General features: G+C 41.7%; 1 protein-coding gene across 2 annotated transcripts; it reads left to right on the forward strand.

The window, feature by feature from the left end:
* The first annotated feature begins 290 nt into the window (after nucleotides 1-290).
* MCUR1 (mitochondrial calcium uniporter regulator 1) lies at nucleotides 291-23,262 on the forward strand. Of its 2 annotated transcripts, XM_053603512.1 has the most exons (9): nucleotides 293-839; nucleotides 8,041-8,160; nucleotides 12,764-12,867; nucleotides 13,374-13,475; nucleotides 14,667-14,708; nucleotides 16,470-16,541; nucleotides 19,572-19,625; nucleotides 21,982-22,096; nucleotides 23,186-23,262. In XM_053603512.1, exons 1-9 carry the CDS (start codon nucleotides 419-421, stop codon nucleotides 23,239-23,241), a joined length of 1,086 nt encoding a protein of 361 aa, XP_053459487.1. In that variant the 5' UTR covers nucleotides 293-418; the 3' UTR covers nucleotides 23,242-23,262. The 2 variants fall into 2 exon arrangements, with proteins under 2 accessions (XP_053459488.1, XP_053459487.1); XM_053603513.1 differs by lacking the exons at nucleotides 21,982-22,096; nucleotides 23,186-23,262 and adding an exon at nucleotides 21,825-21,954 and having other exon boundaries at nucleotides 291-839.
* Nucleotides 23,263-24,326: the final 1,064 nt, after the last annotated feature.

A 24,326-nucleotide genomic window follows, 5' to 3' on the forward strand; every position in this document is an offset into this window, starting at 1 on the left:
ATCTAGGGTTGCCTGTTGGTCAGGGACTTTTCTCAGGACTCCCAAGGGCACCGGGATAATTAATGCCAGAGTAATGAATACATAAATCAAGGCAGCAACAAGCTCTTTCTAGTTCCGGGAGTGTCCCCAGGCTCCTCCTGGTCCCTCGCGGTCGCTTAGTAGCCGGGCGGGGTCGCGCGCCGCCGGTGCTCGGCGGGAGCCAGGTCCCCTGGGCGCGCCCCAGACGAGCGAGCCCCGCCCTGCCCCGCAGCGCGCGCGCGCGCGCGCCCGGAGCCCCGCCCGCACGCCGGGCAGGAAAAGGCGGGCCGGCGCCGCCGCCCACGCTCGCTCCCGCCGTCCGACTCGGGCCGGCCCGCGCGTGACCGGCGCCGCACGCCAGCGCCATGAACGTGTGCCCGGGCTAGTGACCGGCTCGGGGATGGACTGCGGCTCGCTCACAGGCGAGAGGCCGAAGCGCCCGCCCGGCCGCCGGCGGCTCCTGTTCTTTCTGCCCGCGGGCCGCAGCGGAAGCGCGAGTGGCCGCGGAACCCCGGCGCGCCGCGGTCTCTCCGCGCTCTGGGTCGGCCTGGGGGCGCTGCGCCCCCGCGCCCCGGCGGCCCGCGGCGGCGCGTCACGTGCCTCTCCGCTGCTCCTCCTCCTGCTCGTGCCCTCCCCGCGGCTGGCCGCGGCCGCCCCTCGCCGGCCGCCCCGGGAGTGGGAGCGCTCGCGCCTCGGCCCCGCTGCACCCCCGGGCGGGCGCAGCGGCGTCTGGAGGTGCCAGCCGGTCCTCGTCCCAGGTACCGCCGGCGCCCTTCACCTCTGCCATGGCCCGGCGGCCGCCCTCGCTTTCTGCAGGAGAGGTGAGGACCGGGCGGGGAGAGAAGGGGGCTCGCCCTGCGGGACAGGGTCGGCAGGGCCGGGCGGGAGGTGTGGCCTCGCAAAGGGCAGACCGGGCGACCGGGAGGTCGAGTCAGCCGAGGTCACCAGCGTCCTCGCGGCGTTTCGGGTGAAGGTCTGGGCCCGCCTTTTTGGGCCACGGTAGCCAAGTCTCATCTGCCTAGAAGAGCCGAATTCCTGGGAATCCCAGGCGCAATTTCTTGACCCAAGTATTTAAGGGCGGCGCGTGGTGGCCGGTGAGGTGGTGCACGCACATTTTTAGAGTCTACCGCCTGGGCGTCAGCTGTGCAGCCTGTCAGCCACTCAGAGGTGAAGGGGTGACACGGGTGTGCAGGAGGCATGCAGATTTGAGGAGCGAAGCTCTAGGAAAGGAAGGGATTGTATTACAATTTGATTGCAAACTCTAACAAATTCATTGATTCATTCGTGGAGCACTAGAGCCTACTCTGTCTCTGAACTTTTCTACGTATGTGGGTGTATTGGTCAACAAGATCTTTTCCCTCTGGAGGTGAATTCTAGCATAGGAAACGCAATACACGCCTGTGTGTATGTATAATTTATATGTAAATATATATATTATATATACATAATTTGATAGAGGAAAAAATGGGGTAAGGGTTGCAAAGTAGAGTGGGCCTCCACTTGTGAATTTTTTTATGTTCAGAGGGAATTGCATTTCTTTCTTCCTTTTTTTTATTTTTTTACATTTTGAAATTTTAGATTAATATAAGGGTTTGTTAGGTAACATCCCAGTTGCAGTTGAGTCCTCCACCCAGGAGGTTTGCCATTTATCTCTACATTATACCTGTCAGGTAGGAGCTTACCCACTTGTGAACTGAAATCGTAATCAGAATCGGTTTCACTGAAAAGGTAGCATTTAATTAAATATAGTCATGAGTTTCTTAAGGCATTCGCTTACTGAGAAATGTGTCATTAGGTGATTTCTTTTGTGAACATCTTAGAGTGCACTTATACAAACCTAGATGGTACAGCCTACTACACACCGAGGCTGTATTATATATAGTCTATCACTCCTAGACTACAAACCTGTTGGAACAATGATAAGAAGTTGTGTATCTAAACATGAAGAAAGTAAGGTTAAAAACACATAAGATCCTAAGAACACTGTTATGTATGCTGTTTGGCCATTCGTTTGTTTGGTATGCAAGATATTCAGTATGGAAGTTAAGAATATGAAATTTGTATTTGGTTTCCTCATCTGTCCAAGGCAAACTTTGTGCTTCTGTTGTCATTGTGGGATTTTAATATACTTTAGATGTGCTGAAGGTCCCCCAAAAGGAAAATTGCATACTGCATGTTAACCTACAAGTTTGGACAGTTAAATTCCTGAACTCATATTAGAAAAAATACTACCACACCTCATTACTCAATATCACTTACACTCTCCTTCGAAGTACTCCCTTGGCCGTTTGGTGACCATAGTGACATTCAGCACCGAGGTATGTAGCACTTTGTCTAGGATGAGTTCAAGAACTTAAATTGTCAGACTTCCTACAAGGACAGCACTGATGGCTATTCTAGAAAAAGAGCTCAAAAATTGCTTTGAAGGATGGACTAGATACTGGCATTGGTGTGATTGGTATGTAGCTTCCCAAGAGGAGTATTTCAAAGGTGACCGTAGTGATATTCTGCAGTGAGATATGTAGCACTTTTTCTAGGATGAGTTCTTGAACTCAATTGCCCTGACCTCTTAGCTCAGTTGTTTCCTGATTGTCAGTGGGAGTTCAGGAAATTTGCTCCATTCTCTGGTATTGCCCTTTGACAGAAGGCAAGATAGTATTTCCTTCCAGTAGCTGGGGTTGGAGTGCCTGGTGGGAAGCAGCCAACCCATTTCTCTACTTTTCAGAAGGCAATATTTCTTCGAAATAAGCTTGCTATTTCTGGTTCCAATCATGTTGGAAAAAAATCTGTAGCATCCAAATTGATATTATTAGCTCTTGCCTAGTTAGGAAAGTAATCACGTGATTAGTTCGTAAATGTGTGAGTGCAGGTAGGGATGAGGAGGTTGTTCGTTTTAAATGACATAAATGATTATTTTGTTACTGGAAATAAGGAATTTGGGACTAGAATAACCCTGTCATTCTTTATAAGCCTTTCCAGATTCAGAAAGGCTTATAAAGCCCCCTGTCCCATAGGACAGTCCAGCAGAGTTCTAATAAGGGTGAGGTGGTCAAGGAGGACCCCTTGAGAAATGCTTTCACTCGTACATTCGCTCACCACTGTTTCGTGTCTTTTTTTTTTTTTTTCTTTTTTTGAGACAGAGTCTTACTCTGTGCCCTGGGTAGAGAGCCATGGCGTCATAGCGCATAGAAAGCGCAAAGTCCTGGGTTCAAGTGATCCTCTTGCCTCAGCCTCCCAAATAGCTGCAATTATAGACTCCAGCCACAATGTCTGGCTAGTTTTTAGTAGAGATGGAGTCTCACTTTTGCTCAAGCTGGTCTCGAACTCATAAACTGGAGCAATCCATCTGCCTCAGCCTCCAGAGTGCTAGGATTACAGGCATTAGCCACTGCACCTGGCCACTCACCACTGTTCTCAAGCTAGGTCTGTTTCTGTGTTGGGCAGACATTCTGAGTCTCTCCCCATGTAGGCCAATTCTAATCTCAGAACTAGAAATAAATGATGAAAACAGAGGTACCAGATTTAAGTGAGCTCATTTATGTGAAAAGGAAAGAACTAAAGTGAAGAGGAGAAAGGAGATGATAACCAACTTTTTCTTCTAGACAGTCTCATAATCCAGATCTTAGAAGTCATTATAGTTCAATTTAAAAAAATATTCCTAGCCTGCAAAATGAGTAAGGCTATCTTCTGTTGGGCAGCTTGAACAAATAGATGATACTGATGAGGAAGTAATGTAATAAATGCTATGACAGCTGTCTGTACTGAGCCGAGAACACAGCTGAAAACAGTCTTTATTGCTCCCTTAACCTGGGTGTAAGTAGCAGAGAGAGCCATAAAGTAAATAAAATGGCATGCCTGGAACATAATGTGTAGTTAGGAAATTGTCAAATGAAAAAGGATTAAAAAAAAAAAAAAACAGGATGCTTACAGTTTAACAGTCGGATATAGGAGCAAACTATGCTTAAGAGATACAAGTGCAGGAAATAGAATAGCTTAGGTGGCCAGAAAGAAAGCTCAAAGGATAATGTGGGCTAAAATAGCAAGGGCTTTGTATGCCTGCTCAAGGATCTTATTCTATAGAGCAGTGGTTGTTTGCATCTTAGGGCCCATTTTTACCATCATACACACAGACACGTGAGTCATTACATTTTATATTCTGTCAGTCTACAAACAGTACTTGATACAAATATGGATTATTGCATTTCTTGGGCTTATCTTTTTTTTGTGTGTGTGTGTGGTTTTGGGCCGGGGCTGGGTTTGAACCCGCCACCTCCGGCATATGGGACCGGCGCCCTACTCCTTGAGCCACAGGTGCCGCCCTTCTTGGGCTTATCTTGATGGTTACCATAACCACAACTACTTCCCTCCCCAAGCTTCCAATAGGTTGAGAATGAGTGCTGCAGACTATAGTGAAGCATCAGCTCCAGTGTTACACTTTTGCTTTTTAGCTGCAATTTTCTTTTTAAGTGTTTAGGAACCAGGCATAGTGGCTCATGCCTATAATCCTACCACTTGGCTGAGGTGGGAGGATTGCTTGAAGCCAGGAGTTCAAGACCAGCCTGAACAACATAGTGAGACCCCTGTCTCTACCAAACAAATAGAAAAATCAGGGAGGCCTGGTGATGTGTGCCTGTGGTTCTAGCTACTTAGGGAGGCTGAGATAGGAGAATCATTTGTGCCCAGGAGTTGGAGGTTACAGTGAACTATGATGTCACCGCTGCACTCTAGCCCCAGCAACAGAGCAAGACCTTGTCTCAAAATGAGAAAGGGGGGCTCAGCGCCTGTGGCTCAAGCCGCTAAGGTGCCAGCCATATACACCTGAGCTGGCGGGTTCGAACCCAGCCTGGGCCCGCCAAACAACAATGACGGCTGCAACCAAAAAATAGCCTGATGTTGTGGCGGGTGCCTGTAGTCCCAACTTCTTGGGAGGCAGAGGCAGGAGAATCACTTGAGCCCAGGAATTGGAAGTTGCCGTGAGCTGTGATGCCATGGCACTCTACTCAGGGGGACACCTTGAGGCTCTGTCTCAAAAAAAAGAAAAAGGGAAGGAGGGAGGGGTGAAGGATTGGGGGGCCTACTGAGGAAGCCTTTGATCTTTGAGTTAATAGATGGCTCTTATCTCTCCTACAACTTTTCTACAACACAGGACCTCAGACTGTGCCATTTTATGGCAAATTTAGAAAATTAATGACAAATATGTAGCAAGATTTTCTTATAGCTAAGTTTATTAAATTCATTTGAAGATTCTTTAGATTGTCCAACTTTTTTCTTTCTGATGTCAAAATATCTTTTTGTAGTATAATAGTAATAGCAAGCAGCTATGTTTAAATATCTTTTCTTGACAAAACTGAAAATTGGCAACCCAAATATTGTCCCCATTTAAAAAAAGAAAAAACAATTTTAGTAGTTACAAAATTCAAAAGGTAGGAAAACATACCATATACTATCTCTCTCAAATGGATCCCTTGAAACAAGAATTTTACAGAAGGATTGAATCTGTGGCTAAATGCACAAAAATTCATAGAAAAGATACTGTAAAGATTATTAGAATAGGCTCAGCGCCTGTAGCTCAAGCATCTAAGGTGCCAGCCACATACACCAGAGCTGGCAGATTTGAATCCAGCCTGGGCATGTCAAACAATGACAGCTACAACCAAAAAATGGCCGGGCGTTGTGGCAGGCAACTGTAGTCCTAGCTACTTGGGAGGCTGAGGCAAGAGGATCACTTGAGCCCAGGAGTTGGAGGTTGCTGTGAGCTGTGATGTCATGGCACTCTACCCAGGGGGACAGCTTAAGGCTCTGTCTCAAAACAAAAGAATTATTAGAATACATCTGTCTAAAGATTAGCTTTGCAAAGACATCACAAAAAAATAATACTCCAGGCCAATATTTCTTATGATTAAAGATCAAAAATTTCTTTAAAAAATTAGCAAACCGGCTCTGCTGGACATCCACATGTAGAAAAATGAAGCTGAACCCACTACCACACCTACCGCACAAAAATTAAGATGGATCAAAGTTAACACTTACAAAACTCCCAGAAGAAAACATGGGTGTAAATCATAATGTAACCATGTTAGCTAGTGGTTTCTTTTTTTTTTTTTGGAGAGACAGAGTCTCACTGTACCGCCCTCGGGTAGAGTGCCGTGGCGTCACACGGCTCACAGCAACCTCTAACTCTTGGGCTTACGCGATTCTCTTGCTTCAGCCTCCCGAGCAGCTGGGACTACATGTGCCCGCCACAACGCCCGGCTATTTTTTTTGTTGCAGTTTGGCCAGGGCTGGGTTTGAACCCGCCACCCTCGGCATGTGGGGCCGGTGCCCTACTCACTGAGCCACAGGCGCCGCCCGGCTAGTAGTTTCTTAATGTATGCTATCAAAAGGACAAGCAACAAAAAACAGATCAGTTGAACTTCATCAAAATTAAACTTTTGTCCTTCAAAGGATGCTATCAAAAAGTGAAAAGATAACCCACAGAATGGAAGAAAATATTTTCAAATCATAATCTGATAAGGAACTTGTATCTAGAATATATAAAGAACTCTTAAGCTCAGTAATAAAAAGACAACCCAGTTAAAAATGGACAGAGGGGCTCGGCGCCTGTGGCTCAAGCAGCCAAGGCATCAGCCACACACACCTGAGCTGGCGGATTCAAATTCAGCCTGGGCCCGCCAAATAACAATGATGGCTGCAACAAAACATAGACAGGTGTTGTGGCGGGCACCTGTCGTCCCAGCTACTTGGGAGGCAGAGGCAGGAGAATCACTTGAGCCTAGGAGCTGGAGGTTGCTGTGAGCTGTGATGCCACAGCACTCTACCCAGAGCGACAGCTTGAGGCTCTGTCTCAAAAAAAAAAAAATGGACAGAGGACTTTGTCTTAGTCTGTTTTGTGTTGTGTTTTGTGTAATACCATAAATTTGTGATTTATAAAGAAATTTCTTTCTTGGGCGGTGCCTGTGGCTCAGTGAGTAGGGCGCCGCCCCATATACCGAGGGTGGTGGGTTCAAACCCAGCCCCGGCCAAACTGCAACAAAAAAATAGCCGGGCGTTGTGGTAGGCACCTGTAGTCCCAGCTACTCGGGGGGCTGAGGCAAGAGAATCACCTAAGCCCAGGAGTTGGAGGTTGCTGTGAGCTGTGTGACACCACGGCACTCTACCGAGGGCCATAAAGTGAAACTCTGTCTCTACAAAAAAAAAAAAAAAGAAATTTCTTTCTTAAAGTTCTGAAGCTGGAAAGGTTGAGGGAACTGCATCTAGCCAAGGACTTCTTGCTGTATCATTCTATGGCAGAAGGCAGAAGGAGGTGTTGAGCCAGGTAGCAAACTCATACTTTTGTCAGAACTTCCATTCCCAAGATAACAGCGTTAACCCATTCACGGGGAGGTAGAGCCCTCCTGACCTAATCACTTCTTAAAGGTCCCACCTTTTAACACTGTTGCTTTGGGATTAAGTTTTCAACACAGGAATTTGGGGGACATATTCAAACCATCATTTCTCTAAAGAGTATATACAAATGGCCAGTCAGCCACTAAAAGCTAAGAAGTAAAAACATCCCGAGTGTCCTTCAAACTGATAAATGGGTAAACAATTTGATATAGCTATACAGTGGACTGTTATTCAGAAATATAAAAGTGCTGACACATGCCACAACACAGATGACCCTCAAAAACATGCTAGGAGAAAGAAGGACACATACTGATTCCATGTATATGAAGTCTCCAGAGTAGGCAAACAATAGAAACAAGAAGGGTGAAGGAATTAAGGAAGGGCTGGGAATTGGAAGGTGACAGCTGAAGGGTACAGTTTGTTTTGAGGGTGATGGAAAATGGCCTGTGGTTGCTTGTGGAATCGTACAACTCTAAACATACCACAGACAAGTGAATCGCACACTGTGTGAATTCTGTCTGAGTGAAGCTGTTATGTAATACCAGATGGGATATCAGGGTTTGCTTACTTCCCCATGGTGTCTGTGGCTTTGATTTAGCATTGTCTGTTTTAAAGTCGCTCTCCTTTCCATCCTAGAGCTGAGCTTGTCTGCTGGGTACCTGCAGCTAGAGCGCAAAAGGAGAGACTTCACCTCTTCTGGGATTCGGAAGCTCTACTTTGACACTCATGCCTTAGTGTGCCTACTTGAAGAAAATGGTAATCCTCTGTCTCTGGTCACTCGGGACCTTAGAAAACTCTATAAACAAACTGTCCCTCCTCTTATGGTTTTATTTGATTTTTTTTGTATTTCTCTTTGACTTATAAAGCAGTCTTTTGATCAGTCTCCATTTTGTAGGTTCTCATTTTTTGCTTAAGGATATTTTTGCTTACTAATGCAATGGAGACTTATCCTATACATTTTGTGCAAGTGAAGTTTTTGTACTCATAACATCACCATGGAAGTATAGTGTGATAGGTAAAAATTAAGATAGAAGTTAGCAAAGCTGAGGAATGATTTCTATAACTGTGTCTGAAGCACAGAAGTGACAGTTTTAGTACTGTGCATTTTAATGCTTTTTTAAAGTCTTGTGAAATTAAAATGTTACTGAGTATCAATTCTTGATAATTTCAACATGCTGTGTTCTCTCCTTTTTTTTTTTTTATTTTTAGATTTATTCTTTTTTTTTTTTTTTTGTAGAGACAGAATCTCACCTTATCGCCCGCGGTAGAGTGCCATGGTTGTCACACAGCTCACAGCAACCTCCAAATCCTTGGGCTTAGGCTATTCTCTTGCCTCAGCCTCCCAAGTAGCTGGGACTACAGGTGCCCACCACAACGTCCGGCTATTTTTTTTGTTGCAGTTTGGCTGGGGTTGGGTTTGAACCCGCCACCCTCGGCATAGGGGGCCGGTGCCCTACCCGCTGAGCCACAGGCGCCGCCCTGTTCTCTCTTTTTTAATCATGCTAACATTCTCCTGTCAGGGTTCCCTGTAGGCCCCGACCTGGGTTGGGAGTCAAGAGGGGGAAACCAGCTGAGGAAATGAGACTGTACACCAACTTAATGCATAAAGTCTGGAAGCCTGGAGAGAGGCTTCTCAGAAACCTTTCATTGATCTCTAACACAGAGCATAGAAGCAAAATGTAAAGGTGCTAAAATTCTAAAATAGGATTAGAAGAATCCCAAGCCCCCAGGAAGATTGGGTAAAGAGGAAAAGTCTGGGTAATCAGGAACATAGGGTAGTGAGTTGTCAACAGTGGTGGATAATGTATTTGGAAAGGGGGAGGGGAAAACAAATATGGTCTCCGCAAGGCAATCAAGCCAGATTCTCTATAATCTAACTGCCAGTCGAGAGTTTAAAGGGCTCAGCCAGCCTGCCTGCTGATTCAATGGTCTTATCGACTTTCCCCTGTCTGAGGTGCCTGTGGGCTCCTTTCATTTTTGGTCTTGATGAGCCCCCAAGGATGGCACGTATGGGCACTTGGCCCTGGATTGAGGCAAGGCGCCCTGCAGAGATCAGTCAGTCTGCCTCCCACATTCTCCCTTATTGCTGTTGAGTTAATGTAAAAGATTGCTCTGGTGTATGTGGCATTCATTCAAAGTGCATTACGATGTAGGGAACATTCTTACACTTAATCATATTTGGACAAACACACCAATTATAATTCTCTATACTGTGACACATAGATTCTCAAAATCAGAATTTCAAACTAGCATAGATGATGCCTGTGAAATAAATGTACCCGTGTTTTTACTTCCATGGTATATTTGTTGGTCCAGTTGTCCATGTTCTTACCAGAAAACCTACCCTCTGTAGACGTGCCTTCGTGCTTAGGACAGAGTGGTGGAGTGAATCAGTGCCTTAGTGGGGGAGTCAGCATCTCTGGGTTCAAGCCTTGCTCTGCCAACTTCTGGTCACATAGTTTAGGAAACCCTTTTCCCTTCTCAGTTTCCATTTGCTCGTGGGTCTAATCAGAATTCCAGAGATATTTTTGAATACTAAAATGAATAACGTGCATGAATGCACGTTGGAAAAACTGTCGTATGCTATATAATAATTTTCACAGCTTTTTTTGTCAAACCTGAAACATTAGGCCTTTTTCACAAAAACTTCTTTCAGTTCAGAGTTCAAAAGAGCAAAGTAGAAGTGAGATGGAAGGCATGTAAAGTTACCTTGATAAGCAGGAGTCTTCCTACTTTTTCTTGATTTTAAACCTTGACCCATGGATGATTTCATCTTTCTTGGCCACAGAAGAGTAGAGCGTGGGGAGGGGCTGTTCATCCACCATGGATGAGTGATTAGTAGCAGAGATGATGGCTCAGCATGAGGCCAGGAAGGACCTTTCTACGCTTTCTTTATCCAGAGCTGTGACTCTTGATCAACGAAACTTCCTACATCTTTATAATTTCACTAACCCTGTTTGAATCCAGTTCTCTCATTTATGTAAAAAAAATAATTTGTATCTCATAAGTCTGTAGATTTCAGGCTTTACTTTATAACATTTTCTTACTCCTTTCTCCTTTCAAAGGTGGTTATAAATTACATGGCTCTGCAGTTTATTTTATCATAATTTCTCTTTGAGTTTCTGTTTGTCATCTTACAATTGCTAAACCTAATTATGTTTACCCTTTAAATCTTTTTTCTTCTTATTGTGAGACAGAATATCACTCTGTTGCCCTGGGTAGAGTGCCATGATGTCATTCTCAAACTCCTAGGCCCAAGCCATCCTTTTGCCTCAGCCTCCCGAGTAGGTGGGACTATAGGCCTCCACCATAACACCCAGCTATTTTTTTTTTTTTTTTTTTAAAGACAAGCCTCTTGTTCAGGCTGGTCTCAAATTCCTGAGCTGAAGCACTCCACCTTCCTTGACCTCCCAGAGTGCTAGGTAGGATTAAAGGCATGAGCCACTAAGCCTGGCCTGCCATGAACTCTTCTTAATAAAGTTTTAAAATTTGCAGAAGATGTGCATTTTCAAAAAATTAGGAGGCCAGAAAAGAAAAAAAATTCAGAACTACAGAGCTAAACAATGTTAATGTTTTGGGTGTTTTTTTTTTCTAGATGGGCATGATACATATGTTGAATGATTAAAGGATTTTTGACTGTAGTTACTGCTATTGAATTGTACAGTGAAAAAGGGTTATGATAGTAAATTTGATGTGTATTATACATTCAAAAACAAAATTAAACTATGATAGATTCGAAAACTTAAAGATTTTTTTTTTTTTTTTGTAGAGATAGAGTTTCGCTTTATCCTCGGTAGAGTGCCGTGGCGTCACACAGCTCACAGCAACCTCCAACTCCTGGGCCTAGGTGATTCTCCTGCCTCAGCCTCCCGAGTAGCTGGGACTACAGGCGCCCGCCACAACGCCTGGCTATTTTTTTGTTGCAGTTTGGCCGGGGCTGAGTTTGAACCCGCCACCCTCGGTATATGGGGCCGGCACCCTACTCACTGAGCCACAGGAGCCGCCAAAATTAAAGAATTTTTAATGAAGTGATGGGAGTAGGTCTTTGGACATTGTTTTCTTTTCCTTTAAATATTTTTTTGGGGTGGCGCCTGTGGCTCAAGGAGTAGGGTGCTGGTCCCATATGCCGGAGGTGGTGGGTTCAAACCCAGCCCCGGCCAAAAAAAATATATATATATATATTTTTGATTAATTATAGTCCCATGCTTCATCTCATCCAAACAAATTATATTAATTACTATGTTATTTTTTAAAAACACTATTAAACACTAGCCGGGCGTTGTGGCGGGCGCCTGTAGTCCCAGCTGCTCGGGAGGCTGAGGCAAGAGAATCGCGTAAGCCCAAGAGTTAAGAGGTTGCTGTGAGCCGTATGACACCACAGCACTCTACCCGAGGGCGGTACAGTGAGACTCTGTCTCTACAAAAAAAAAAAAAAAAAAACACTATTAAACACAAATCAGTAGATTCTTCTGAAGTTCTTTTTTCTGTTTTTTTTTTTTTTTTTTAATTAAATCATAGCTGTGTACATTAATGCAATCATGGGGACCATACACTGGTTTTATATATCATTTGACATATTTTCATCACACTGGTTAACATAGCCTTCCTGGCATTTTCTTAATTATTGTGTTAAGATATTTATATTCTACATTTAGTAAGTTTCACATGTACCCTTGTAAGATGCACCATAGGTGTGATCCCACCATCATCTGAAGTTCTTATAAATGAGATCATTTAATAGAATTACTTTCCAAGCACTCAGTTTGAAGCTTTTATTAGAATTTCTTATGTGAAATAGGAGTTATATCCTAAGTTGTTAAAAACAGCAACATTGCTTAGTTGAATCTCTGTACTTTAAGTCACCATCCTTTATTGAGTATCAAAATTTATGTTTTTTCCAGTTTGCCCTCCACCCCACATCCTGAAGAATACTGTGGAGGAAAGATGAAAGAACTTGGATCTTGTCTTTTAATATTAACTAAGTCAACTAATAATCTATTTATATAGTCAAGGATTTGACCAGTTCATGCTGGATATAAAACAATTGAGCCTCTTCTATTTAAGTAAATTATTTTCTAACATTTTAAAATTAAAGAAATAATAACCACTATTGAAAATTTATGCAACAGGGCGGCGCCTGTGACTCAAGGAGTAAGGCGCCGGTCCCATATGCTGGAGGTGGCGGGTTCAAACCCAGACCCGGCCCCCCCAAAAAAATAAAATAAAATAAATAAATAAAAGAAAATTTATGCAACAAAGAGAACTATAAAGAAGAAAATAAAAATTTCTGTGAATCTTTGTTTAATTACAAACATGATACCTTCTGAGCATGTTTGATTTTGTTTGTATGCCTGCTCAGGGTTTACTACTCAGCAAGCAGAAATCATTGTGTCAGCATTGGTCAAGATCATGGAGGCCAACATGGATATCGTCTACAAAGACATGGTCACCAAGATGCAGCAGGTTAGCTTTGGTGGTTTAGCAAATTAAGAAACCTGAATGTGGGGTCCTGTTTGTGGTAATGCATTAATGTAATTTTTAGACAATCTTTGGTTGAAATATAAACAGTAATTTTTAACTATACTTGATTTTAGAGGCAGATATTACTTACCAAAAGCTATGTAGTCAACTCTTATTGAATCTTTAAACTTAAAAGCTCCCTGTGCTTCAAGACGGACAATTCCAGGTAAACATCCTGTAATAAATGGAGCTATGGCCGGAATTATAGGATCAGGTTCTGGAGTCCTTAGACTCCCACCCTTTTAACTGTGGTTCACTTGGTGATGACACCAAATGTTTGTTTTTATTCTTCTCTTTTTTCTCAGTTAGAACTGGAGGATTGACCTTACTGAACCTTCCCACTCATCTTCATTCCTCTGGTTTCTCACTGAGATGATAGAAGGTAGAGATGGTAAGAGGTGGGCTTCCTGGGATAGACTAGATTATATGTTTTGTTTTTCCTTTCCTAGGAGATCACTCTTCAGCAAATAATGTCTCAGATTGCTAATGTGAAGAAAGATATGATTATTTTGGAGAAGAGTGAATTTTCAGCCCTCAGAGCAGAAAATGAGGTAAAATTAGAGCCACTCACACTTGAAAGTTTGTCCTGTTGTGCCTTGGAGATATAACACACATACACAAAGGGTTCACCTAAGTGTGCATCTCAGTGCATTTTCGTGGAGTGTGCGAGCCTGGCCATCTCAGGAAGTAGAAGACTGCCAGTGTCCAGAACCCTGTAACTGCCTCCCACAGAAGAAAGCCTGTGTCAGCTGATAGCACCATTATCTGGTTTTGCCTATTCTAGAACTTCTTTTGCTAGAATCATGCAGTGTGTCTTACAGCGATAGATCGTTTTTTTTCATTGCCTATATAGTATTCTATGAATATCCCACATGATTCTATTGTGTTGTATACTAGGATTATTTCCAGTTTTTGGTTTTTATGAACAAGTGCTACAAAATATTAATTTCATTCTTTAAGTGAGATGTATGGGATCAGTATTTACATAAGGATGCTTTACGTATGCATCTTCCTTTTATTTTCAGTCCTGTTCAAAGTCCCATAAGGGAAGGCCATTTACTGCCTGTCCATCTTAGCCTCCTGAGAAACCTTTTAGCAAAATGATAAAGTTTACAACTGTTCAAGTTGTGCTTGAAGTTGGTCATTTAAGAACAAAATTAGTTAATAGAAAACTCAGAGGAAGTACTCAAAAAAGCAAGGTCAGCAGCTTGGGCGAAGGCCACATATACCGGGGCTAGTGAGTTCGAACCTGGCCTGGGCCTGCTAAAAAACAATGACAACTACAACAACAAAAAAAAAAAACTAGGCGTGGTGGACACCTGTAATCCCAGCTACTTAAGAGACTGAGGCAAGAGAATTGCTTAAGCCCAAGAATTTGAGGTTACTGTGAGCTGTGACTCTGCTGCGGAAGACAAAGTGAGATTCTGTCTCAAAAAAAAAAAGGCAGGATCTCTGAAGGCAGATGTGTATGTTAAAAAATTAATTTTGTTACCAATTGTATGTAATCTTCAAGGTGAAATAAAACGGATTTCACAATACACACATGTATTATACTACCACTATTCAATTGATACTGTGTTCTAAATGAAGTCAAGTTCTATTGAATGAGGAAAGAACTTGAACTTGTACATAAATACATGTTGTAATATTGGTTGATTACCAAGTTTATTTATATACCAAGTTTAAAATTACATTTTCTTAACTTTGAACATATTGACTTTTTCTTTTTAATATACTTTCAGAAAATAAAACTTGAACTACATCAGTTAAAACAACAAGTAACGGTAAGGTTCTATTTGCTGACTTGTTTGTAATATATAAACTTAATAAATATGTCAGATATATATTATGTTTTTAAAAATTGTGTGTGAGGCTCAGTGCCTGTGTCTCAAGCAGCTAAAGTACCTGCCACATACACCAGAGCTGGCGGATTCGAATCCAGCCTGGGCCCACCAAACAACAATGACGGTTGCAACCAAAAAATAGCCGGGTGTTGTGGTGGGCACCTGTAGTCCCAGCTACTTGGGAGGCTGAAGCAGGAGAATTGCTTGAGCCCAGAAGTTTGAGGTTGCTGTGAGCTAGGATGCCATGGCACTCTACCCAGAGCAACAGCTTGAGGTCTTGTCTCAAAAAAAAAAAATAATTCCTTCATTAACTTCCTAGCTAAATCTTCCAATGTGTACTTTTGAGGTATATTATACAAACATTTCACACTCAATTTTTTTTTGAGACATAGCCTCAAACTGTCACCTTGGGTAGAGTGCTGTGGCATCATAGCTCACAGCAACCTCCAGGTCCTGGGCTCAAGTGATTCTCCTGCCTCCGCCTCCCAGGTAGCTGGGACTACAGGTGACCGCCACACCACCGGCTATTTTTTTTGTTTGCAGCCGCCATTGTTGTTTGGTGGGCTTGGGCTGGATTCGAATCTGCCAGCTCAGGTGTATGTGTCTGGCGCCTTAGCCTCTTGAGCCACAAGCGCCGAGCCAATGAATGAATTATTAATGTTTGTAACTAAATTCATTTTAAAAAATTGTGTATTAAGAGCAAGTAATTTTTAAGTCAAAAATTTTCTAAAGTAGTCACATTGAAGGATCCCTTGGATTCTCTTAAAAGAGACCATCTTTAGGTCAGGCGCTGTAACTCATGCCTGTAATCCTAGCATTCTAGGAGGCTGAGGCATGAAGATCCTTGAGCTTAGGAGTTTGAGACCAGCCTGAGCAAGAGTGAAACTCCATCTTTTTTTTTTTTTTTTTTACTTTTTAAATAAAGACCATCTTTAGAGAATTAATATGATTTTTAAATGCTTACTATGCCAGCTGGTATTTTTTTTTTTTTGGTAGACAGTACATTGATATTAAAAGATTTTGATGAGTATCAGAGAAAAGGCTTTATTTAAACTAGAATCAGGGGCGGCACCTGTGGCTCAGTGAGTAGGGCGCCGGCCCCATATGCTGAGGGTGGTGGGTTCAAACCCAGCCCCGGCCAAACTGCAACAACAACAAAAAAAAAAATAGCCGGGCGTTGTGGCGGGCGCCTGTAGTCCCAGCTGCTCCGGAGGCTGAGACAAGAGAATCACGTAAGCCCAAGAGCTGGAGGTTGCTGTGAGCCGTGTGACGCCATGGCACTCTACCCGAGGGCGGTACAGTGAGACTCTGTCTCTACAAAAAAAATAAATAAACTAGAATCAGATACTCTTTGAGTTCATTTTTGTTTTTCAAAGTTTTCTAAGGAATAACTTTATTCATAAATTCCACAGGGACTCTAGAGGTTAAAGGCAACAGTAACTCACCCTAGACTGGCTTAAACCTAAAAAGGGATTATTTGTATCAGTAAGTGAGCAGTCCTAAGACAGGGCTGACTCTAGACGTGGCTTTGACCATGTCTGTCTCTGATATTGACAGGCCCGTCTCTGGAAGCGATGGGCTCTGCCTCTCTGGCTGGCTCCCCTGTGATAGAGGTGGGAGAGCAGCCTGAGAGGGTTTGCATTTCTCACTTTGGATTTCTCTTTGTTGTTGTTGTTGTTGTTGTTTTTGCCTTCCTACTAGGATGAAGTGATCAAAGTCCGAACAGATACCAAGTTAGACTTCAATCTAGAAAAGAGCAGAGTAAAAGAATTGGTATGTTCCTTTATTAAAAATAGATTATGTATTAATTTCTTTTCAGGATGGAATGCTCCATTAAGTCCAAGTTTATATACAAGTCACAGGTATTGTTAAATATTTGCCAGTTATCAGTGTTAGACAGTTTTTTCTTTGATGATTATAATTTGCATTAGAGCTTAAATTTGACACTTTCAAAAGTGACATTTAAATCTTAGTCAAATCGAGTTTGAATTTTTTGTTTCCGAAATACTAGATTATATTTTACATAGACATTAATAAAGAAATTAAACTTAGTCTTGATCTGTTTAAAACTGACTTAAATCTTCACAGGCCCTAATCTTGCAAAAGTTAAGTTGATTATCTCAGTCTTAAAGAATATGAAATTAAGTAATATGAAATTCTACAATGAAATTCAAGATTAAATATTTCTGTATTGTCTTCTAAATACAATGAGAAGTAGAGTGTTTTAATAAAGGATATGTGTTGGGTTGCCTCTAATTTTTAACTCCCAGTGGATATTCATCTGTCTTCTTGCTCAGGCTTTATTCAGATTTGGTAACATTAGATACATTTTTATTCTTAATGAGAAATTGGGCAGATGGAGCATTTTCTCTAATGCAAAACTGAATACACATAATGGAAAATAAGTACTTATACCTGTTCGTTGTTTTCACATTTTTCACAATTTGTTTTTAATTAAAATGTGCTATAATGATAAATAAAGCTAATATTGTAACTCAAACAAGTAACTTGATTGTGTTTTGGAACTGCCACTGGATTTTAAGAACTAAGTTGAGCTTCATCATACACAGATAATTATTATGGCCATATTACTCCTCATTCTAGTTTTAAAACAATTTTCAGGGTGGCGCCTGTGGCTCAGTCGGTAAGGCGCCGGCCCCATATACTGAGGGTGGCGGGTTCAAACCTGGCCCTGGCCAAACTGAAACCAAAAAATAGCCGGGCGTTGTGGCACTAGTAGTAGTAGTAGTAGTAGTCCCAGCTACTCGGGAGGCTGAGGCAAGAGAATTGCTTAAGCCCAGGAGTTGGAGGTTGCTGTGAGCTATGTGAGGCCACGGCACTCTACCGAGGGCCATAAAGTGAGACTCTGTCTCTACAAAAAAAATAAATAAATAAAACAATTTTCAACAATGAAGATTAAATCACCTCAGATTACTAAAATATTTAATGACCACGAGCATATTACTTCTGGTTACCTTTTTCTTTATAGGGTATATGCTTAGGAAAAATCTGAATTCACCTGATTTAGGAAGATGACTATGCCTGTAGCTTACCATTCCGGGAAGAAATACATGTAGGAGCTTGGGAAATTATAGGACATGAACATAGATTAAAGCCTGTGAATTTATGTGATTTACTAACCTAACTGAGGAGTTGTCCTTGGTAAGCCTAAATTTAGATTACTCCGGAGCTCAGAGTGATAATATATTACACCACTAATATATGTGTAGCAAGCATTGATGAGTTATTTGGTAAAGTTACAATTAAATTATCTGGTGCTATTTACAGCCAGTTTCAAAAGCATTATGGCATGTAAACTTTCTTGGAGTGTGGGTAGATAGAACCACATAGATGTTATTTTACAAATCACAACAATGTCAAGATTCAGGCATTTTTCTCTTGTTGGTGAATCAATCAATGTTGAATTCACGAAGACTATAGTGGAAAGGTGCGAAAAATCCAGGTTAACGCCGCCCTCTAATGGTGATCTGATGCATAGCACTCTCCTGGTCTGAAACCATGACATTTTAAAGAGCATTGTTCTTTAGTTTTGTGACTGTCCTTAGTTGGGGGCTTTGGGGGTTCTTTTGTTTTTGTTTTTCTTTTTTTTACTTCTAAGCAATCCTGCTTTTATACTTTATCCCCATGTTAGTACCAGGAGAACATTTCATAGCTAGAAAATGTCTAGATACTTTAACCTTCCCCCCATTACAGTGTTAACATAGATCTTAAAATTCAAAATTCTTCATCTCAATTTCAGATTATCGTTTGCTCAATTAAATCCTAATGCCTGGGTTGGCACAGTGGCTCACACCTGTAATCCCAGCACTTTGAGAGAGAGAGAGGTGAGAGGATCACTTGAGGCCAGTAGTTGATGACCAGCCTGGGCAACATAACAAGACCCCATCGCCACAAAAAATTAAAAATTAGTTGGGCATGGTAATGTGTGCCTGTAGTCTTAAGGACTGGGGAGGTTGAGCTGAAAGGATTGTTCGAGCCGAGAAGTTCAAGGTTACAGTGAGCTGTAATCATGCCAGTATACTCCAGCCTGGGCTATGGAGTGAGACCCTGTCTTTGTCATACACACATATATACACTAATGGCCACTACTAAAGAGATATGTCTGCACTGAATCTTTTCATTGAAATTAATAGCCAAAGGCAAGATATTTTAATTCTGGGTAGAATCGGTTAGTCCTTCAGTAACACTGAATTGTGACTATGCCCAAGTAGTTTTTTAAAAATTATTATTAAAACAACATGATGATTTAGCGTGTTATATTTATATATTTAGTTGTGTTTTATAATCACAACACAGTGTCTTGTCATAGAATAGTATCCGTTGCAGCTATTTTTCTCCAACTTTATGTCTGTCTTACGTTTTGTCTTAGCCTCAAGTAGTAACCTGTTTTGCTGGTAGTTATAATAGGAGAGCTCCTAAACTGAGTTGGCTCTCCACCATTTTCAACCCTTTCAAAGCTAAAAATCATCTGACACAGTATTCTTCTAAATTGGCCTTGGAGAATGCCATAATAATGGCTCTCCAAGAGAGCCCTGTGTATAGCACAGTAGAGAGGTAACAGATGACAGAAGGCAAACCAGATAGTGGAGGAATGAGTGAGTATAAATAAGAAACCTCAAATAACAGATAAAGGAAAGAGGTGGAGAGGCGGCTGCATCTCAGAGATGATTTTCTGGTGTTATGTATTCTAGGATGTGCTAAGACCAGAATGTGTAAGGCACCAGAGAAGGGGAAGGGAGAGCAGTAGATCAGGATCTGACCCGTGTCACGTGTTTGTTTCAGTATTCATTGAACGAAAGGAAGCTGCTGGAATTAAGAACAGAAATAGTAGCATTGGTAAGAAATGAGACTTTTGACTTTTCTTTGTCATTTTACCCGTTTTTGCTTCATCCCATGTATAGTTACTTGTAACAATGTATTAAAAAGTGTAGATGCAAGATTAGCGTTACGGGATTTTTCTTAATTGTACTAAAATATATACAGCATAAAAATTATCATGTTAACCATGTAGTTCAGTGTGTTCACATTTTGGGACGACCATCACCACTATCCATCACAGGACTCTTCTATTTTGCAAAAAAGATACTCTGTATTTCTTTTCTCTCTCTTTTTTTTTTAAACTCTGTATTTCTTTTTTTTTTTTTTTTTTTGCAGTTTTTGGCCGGGGCTGGTTTGAACCCGCCACCTCTGGCATATGGGTCCGGCGCCCTACTCCACTGAGCCATAGGCGCTGTCCTTAACTCTGTATTTCATAAACACTAACTCTGTATTTCTTTTTTTTTTTTTTTGTAGAGACAGAGTTTCACCTCATGGCCCTTGGTAGAGTGCCGTGGCCTCACACAGCTCACAGCAACCTCCAACTCCTGGGCTTAAGCAATTCTCTTGCCTCAGCCTCCCGAGTAGCTGGGACTACAGGCACCCGCCACAACGCCCAGCTAATTTTTGGTTGCAGTTCAGCCGGGGCCGGGTTTGAACCCGCCACCCTCTGTATATGGGGCCGGCGCCTTACCCACTGAGCCACAGGCGCTGCCCAACTCTGTTTTTCTTAAACACTTAACTCCCCATTGCCTCCTCCCCAAGCCCCTGGCAGCCACTATTCTGTCTGTCTGTATGAATTTGACTACTGTAGATACCTCATATAAATAGAATCATATAGGGTTTGTCTTTTTGTGGCTGGCTTATTTCATATAATGTCTTCAAGATGTATCCATGTCATTGCAAATGACAAGACATCCTTCCTTTTTAAGGCTGGACAGTACTGTGTTGTGTGTGTACACCATAATTGTTCATTCATCTGTCGGTGGACACTTGGGTTCCTTCTACTTTTTGGCACTTGTGACTAATGATGCTGTGAACGTGGACGTGCAGATATCTCTGGGGATCCTTGCTTTCAGTTTTTTGGTATACCAAGAAGTGACCTGTCATAGGGTTTTTTTATGCTTAAAAATATACTTGATTGGGCGGCGCCTGTGGCTTAGTGAGTAGGGCCCTGGCCCCATATGCCGAGGGTGGTGGGTTCAAACCCAGCCCCGGTCAAACTGCAACAACAACAAAAAAATAGCCGGGCGTTGTGGCGGACGCCTGTAGTCCCAGCTGCTCAGGAGGCTGAGGCAAGAGAATCGCGTAAGCCCAAGAGTTAGAGGTTGCTGTGAGCCATGTGATGCCACGGCACTCTACCGAGGGCGGTACAGTGAGACTCTGTCTCTACAAAAAAAAAAAAAATATATATATATATATATATACTTGATTATCTTAATGAAAAATTTAAACTTAAAGCTTATTTTTGCTAATGAACAAAAAATATTAAATTTTAGTAATTGAAGAATAGCAAGGAATGGAGATGTCTTATTATATTTTTAGTTTATGGCATGCATTACTTTTTTTCCATACTATGTTACTGGGACCTTTGAAACTCACAACAAGTTTCCATGAGAGAATGCTGGAAAACTGAGAAATATCTCTGGAATATTTTTCTCCTCATCCAGGCTTTTATTTCCTTATTCTTTGCCTGCCTTGGTGGCTACCAGGGAACTACTGAGCTGCTTTAGAAGTTTCAGTGAAACATTCCCAGTGTTTTTATGCATTAGTACATTATGCAATCCCTTTGTAACATCATCCAAGCTCATTGCCTTTTAGGGATTAATTACATACCTACTTTAACTGTATTATATGTGGGGAAGGACACAAATTGGCCCTTAATAGCCAAGCCTTACATTAATGAAATAGTTGATGTTTGTGTGAAGGAAGAAAGCATTTAAAAATGTGATTAGCAATAGCGTCAAGACCAGCACTGCTGCTTGTAGATTACCTAAGGCTGTGTTCATTTCTTGGAAGCATTTTTGAGTTTACTGCTTGCCTTTCACTAAGGAGTCTTTAGGATGAGACATGGTCATTGAGAGCAGACTGGCTTTATAACACTGTATTATTTTGTAGAGCACCATATAGCTTGGAAAAGCCTTTTCATGTAGATCATCACATTACAATGTGATGTGAAGGCACAGCCAGTGATATTTTTGTTTCCTTTTTTTCAAACAGAAAGAAACTGAGGCCTAGAGAGATTACAGGTAGCACAAGGGCCTCCTTAGTCTTACCCAGGTTTGCCTGTTTCTGCCCCCTGTCGGGAGGTACCTGAGGGTGGAGAGCAGAGGGCACAGTACCCACCACCGTCTAACGCTGTGACTTTGTTTGAAAGCATGCCCAGCAAGATCGGGCCCTCACCCAGACAGACAGGAAGATAGAGACAGAGGTTGCGGGCCTCAAAACCATGCTCGAGTCGCACAAGCTTGATAATATTAAATATTTAGCAGGTAAGCTATTTTATATAAGTATTTAAAACAATCCGAAAAAAAATAAAGTTATAAAATAACTCAGTGACACATAATTGCGTTTCATTGGTTCTGATGCTTTTTTTAATACTTTAACATCTCTGAAATTGAGGATGTAACTACAAAAAAATGGTAGAATCTTAAATTTGATAAGATATTATAATTATAGTTATTTGGGATTTGAGTGAAATTCAAGATGGAATATTTTGTGGATAAAATGGAAGGTGTTTGAGTTCTAATCTTTTTGCTTCACTTGGTGACACTCAAAAAAAATAAAAAATCGGGGAGGGCTGAGAAAAAAATTGGTGACACTTCTTTTGAGGAGTTATTTAGCTTTTGGAATTTTTGAATCAAAAAATTGACAAATTTTGAATCAAAAGAATTTTTGAATCAAAAAAATCATACTTTTATGCAAATTTATGAAACCGTGCGCGATGGCTCATGTCTGTAATCCTAGCACTATGGGAGGCCAAGGTGAGTGGATCGCCTGAGCTCGCATTTTAGAGACCAGCCTGAGCAAGTGCGAGATCCTGTCTCTAAAAAAGAGACAGGCATTGTGGTGAGCACCTGTAGTCCCAGCTACTTGGGAGGCTGAGACAAGAGAATCGCTTGAGCCCAAGATTTTGAGGTGAGCTGTGATGCCTTGGCCCTCTCCCGAGGGTAACAAAATGAGTCTCTGTCTCAAAAAAAAAAAAAAAGGAAAGAAGGAATATTCATGTACTTTCTCCCCCCAAATTAGCCACTATTTCAAATATTTTAAAGTTACAGTAGTATTTAACAATGAAATTTTGCTACTTACATTGAAGTATGTGACCACAGAATTTTTGTGATTCTAAACTTTTATAGGAAAGTTTTCTTGAGTATTGGATACATTTGTACTTTGAAGATAATGATTTCAAGGGGTAGGTGTCTTGTGGAATATGGCATATCAGTGAGCAATATAAGTTTTTAGGTTTTCTTTATTTACTTGGTGGATTAGGTGAATGAGTGTGTGTGCTCTTAATGAAAAGATGTTCCCTCAAGTAACTGTTATTAGAACTAATAGTACTCTCAATTATTTTTTTCTTACAGGATCTGTATTTACGTGCCTAACAGTAGCTCTGGGATTTTATCGCCTGTGGGTATAATAAAGTATCTATTTAAAGAGATTTCTATTGTTTTGCCTTAAAAATACCAGATTGTTGTTCCACTTTTCTTGTTTCAAATTTTATCCCGATTTTGACAAGTCATATTTTTATGCAAATTATGGACAAACACTCCCTAAAGAAGTCAGGAATTCCACAGTTGTTCCTCTCACCAGTTCTGTTTCTTTGTGGACTTTATAACTGAGTACTGGTGGACAGCATATGAAAGCCTTCTCTGTACTATTTCTTTTTTTGTAGTCTCACTTTATGGCCCTCAGTAGAGTGCTGTGGCCTCACACAGCTCACAGCAACCTCCAACTCCTGGGCTTAAGGGATTCTCTTGCCTCAGCCTCCTGAGTAGCTGGGACTACAGGCGCCCACCACAACGCCCGGCTAACTCTGTACTATTTCAAATCTTCTGTCCTATAGAGGATTTGGAGTTTCCATGCAAAGGGCACCGTGGCTCTAGTAATTGCTGAAGAATCATTCAAACTAAACTCGCTGCACCAGGTCATTTTCATCCAGGGTGATGCAACTTAGACACAGTCCCTGCATCAGAGTCTTTTTCCCCACTGTAGTTGTTGTTACGTTAATAAGACAGATATACTTCTTCACCTGAGGGAGGTCTTTTTTTCTTTTGATTTCCCATGTATTTCTAAGTTACTGTTAAAGTTATTTTTCATGTACCTTCCAGCTAGAAAACTTTGTTGCCTCCTGAAGCCCTGCAGCTATAATGGGGACCCTAGGCTAGATTGCTCCTTCTCCCTGTCTCTTTTCTATCTTCTTTTCCCTCAAGACTTGAGAACTATAGTAATACCCCACTTGTAGCAGTAGCTGCCTAGAAAACTTGCTGATTATCAGCATGGAACCCTACATCAGTTTGTGGGACAGACTTTCCTTTTGGTCTTCATCTGCTTTTTATACAAGGAAGGCACTCAGCTTTCCTTCTGTGGGATATCTAGATTGGGTGTACACTTTATTCATAAATGAGACTAATGTCATTAACGAATATGCCTTTTTCTATGACCAGCTCAAATTGTAGGCTTTCAGAATTACAGAGCTGTCATGCCAGGCAACATCCTAATCTA

The sequence above is a fragment of the Nycticebus coucang genome, chromosome 9 (assembly GCF_027406575.1).
Source record: "Nycticebus coucang isolate mNycCou1 chromosome 9, mNycCou1.pri, whole genome shotgun sequence".
NCBI lineage: Eukaryota > Metazoa > Chordata > Mammalia > Primates > Lorisidae > Nycticebus > Nycticebus coucang.

What these genes read in the sequence shown, in the direction of transcription:
- MCUR1 (XM_053603512.1), top strand. Translation starts at nt 419, where the DNA reads ATGGACTGCGGCTCGCTCACAGGCGAGAGGCCGAAGCGCCCGCCCGGC. An exon ending in CCTCGCTTTCTGCAGGAGAG is followed by an intron (nt 840 to 8,040) that starts GTGAGGACCGGG and finishes TTTCCATCCTAG; the next exon opens with AGCTGAGCTTGTCTGCTGGG. An exon ending in AGTTAAAACAACAAGTAACG is followed by an intron (nt 14,709 to 16,469) that starts GTAAGGTTCTAT and finishes CCTTCCTACTAG; the next exon opens with GATGAAGTGATCAAAGTCCG.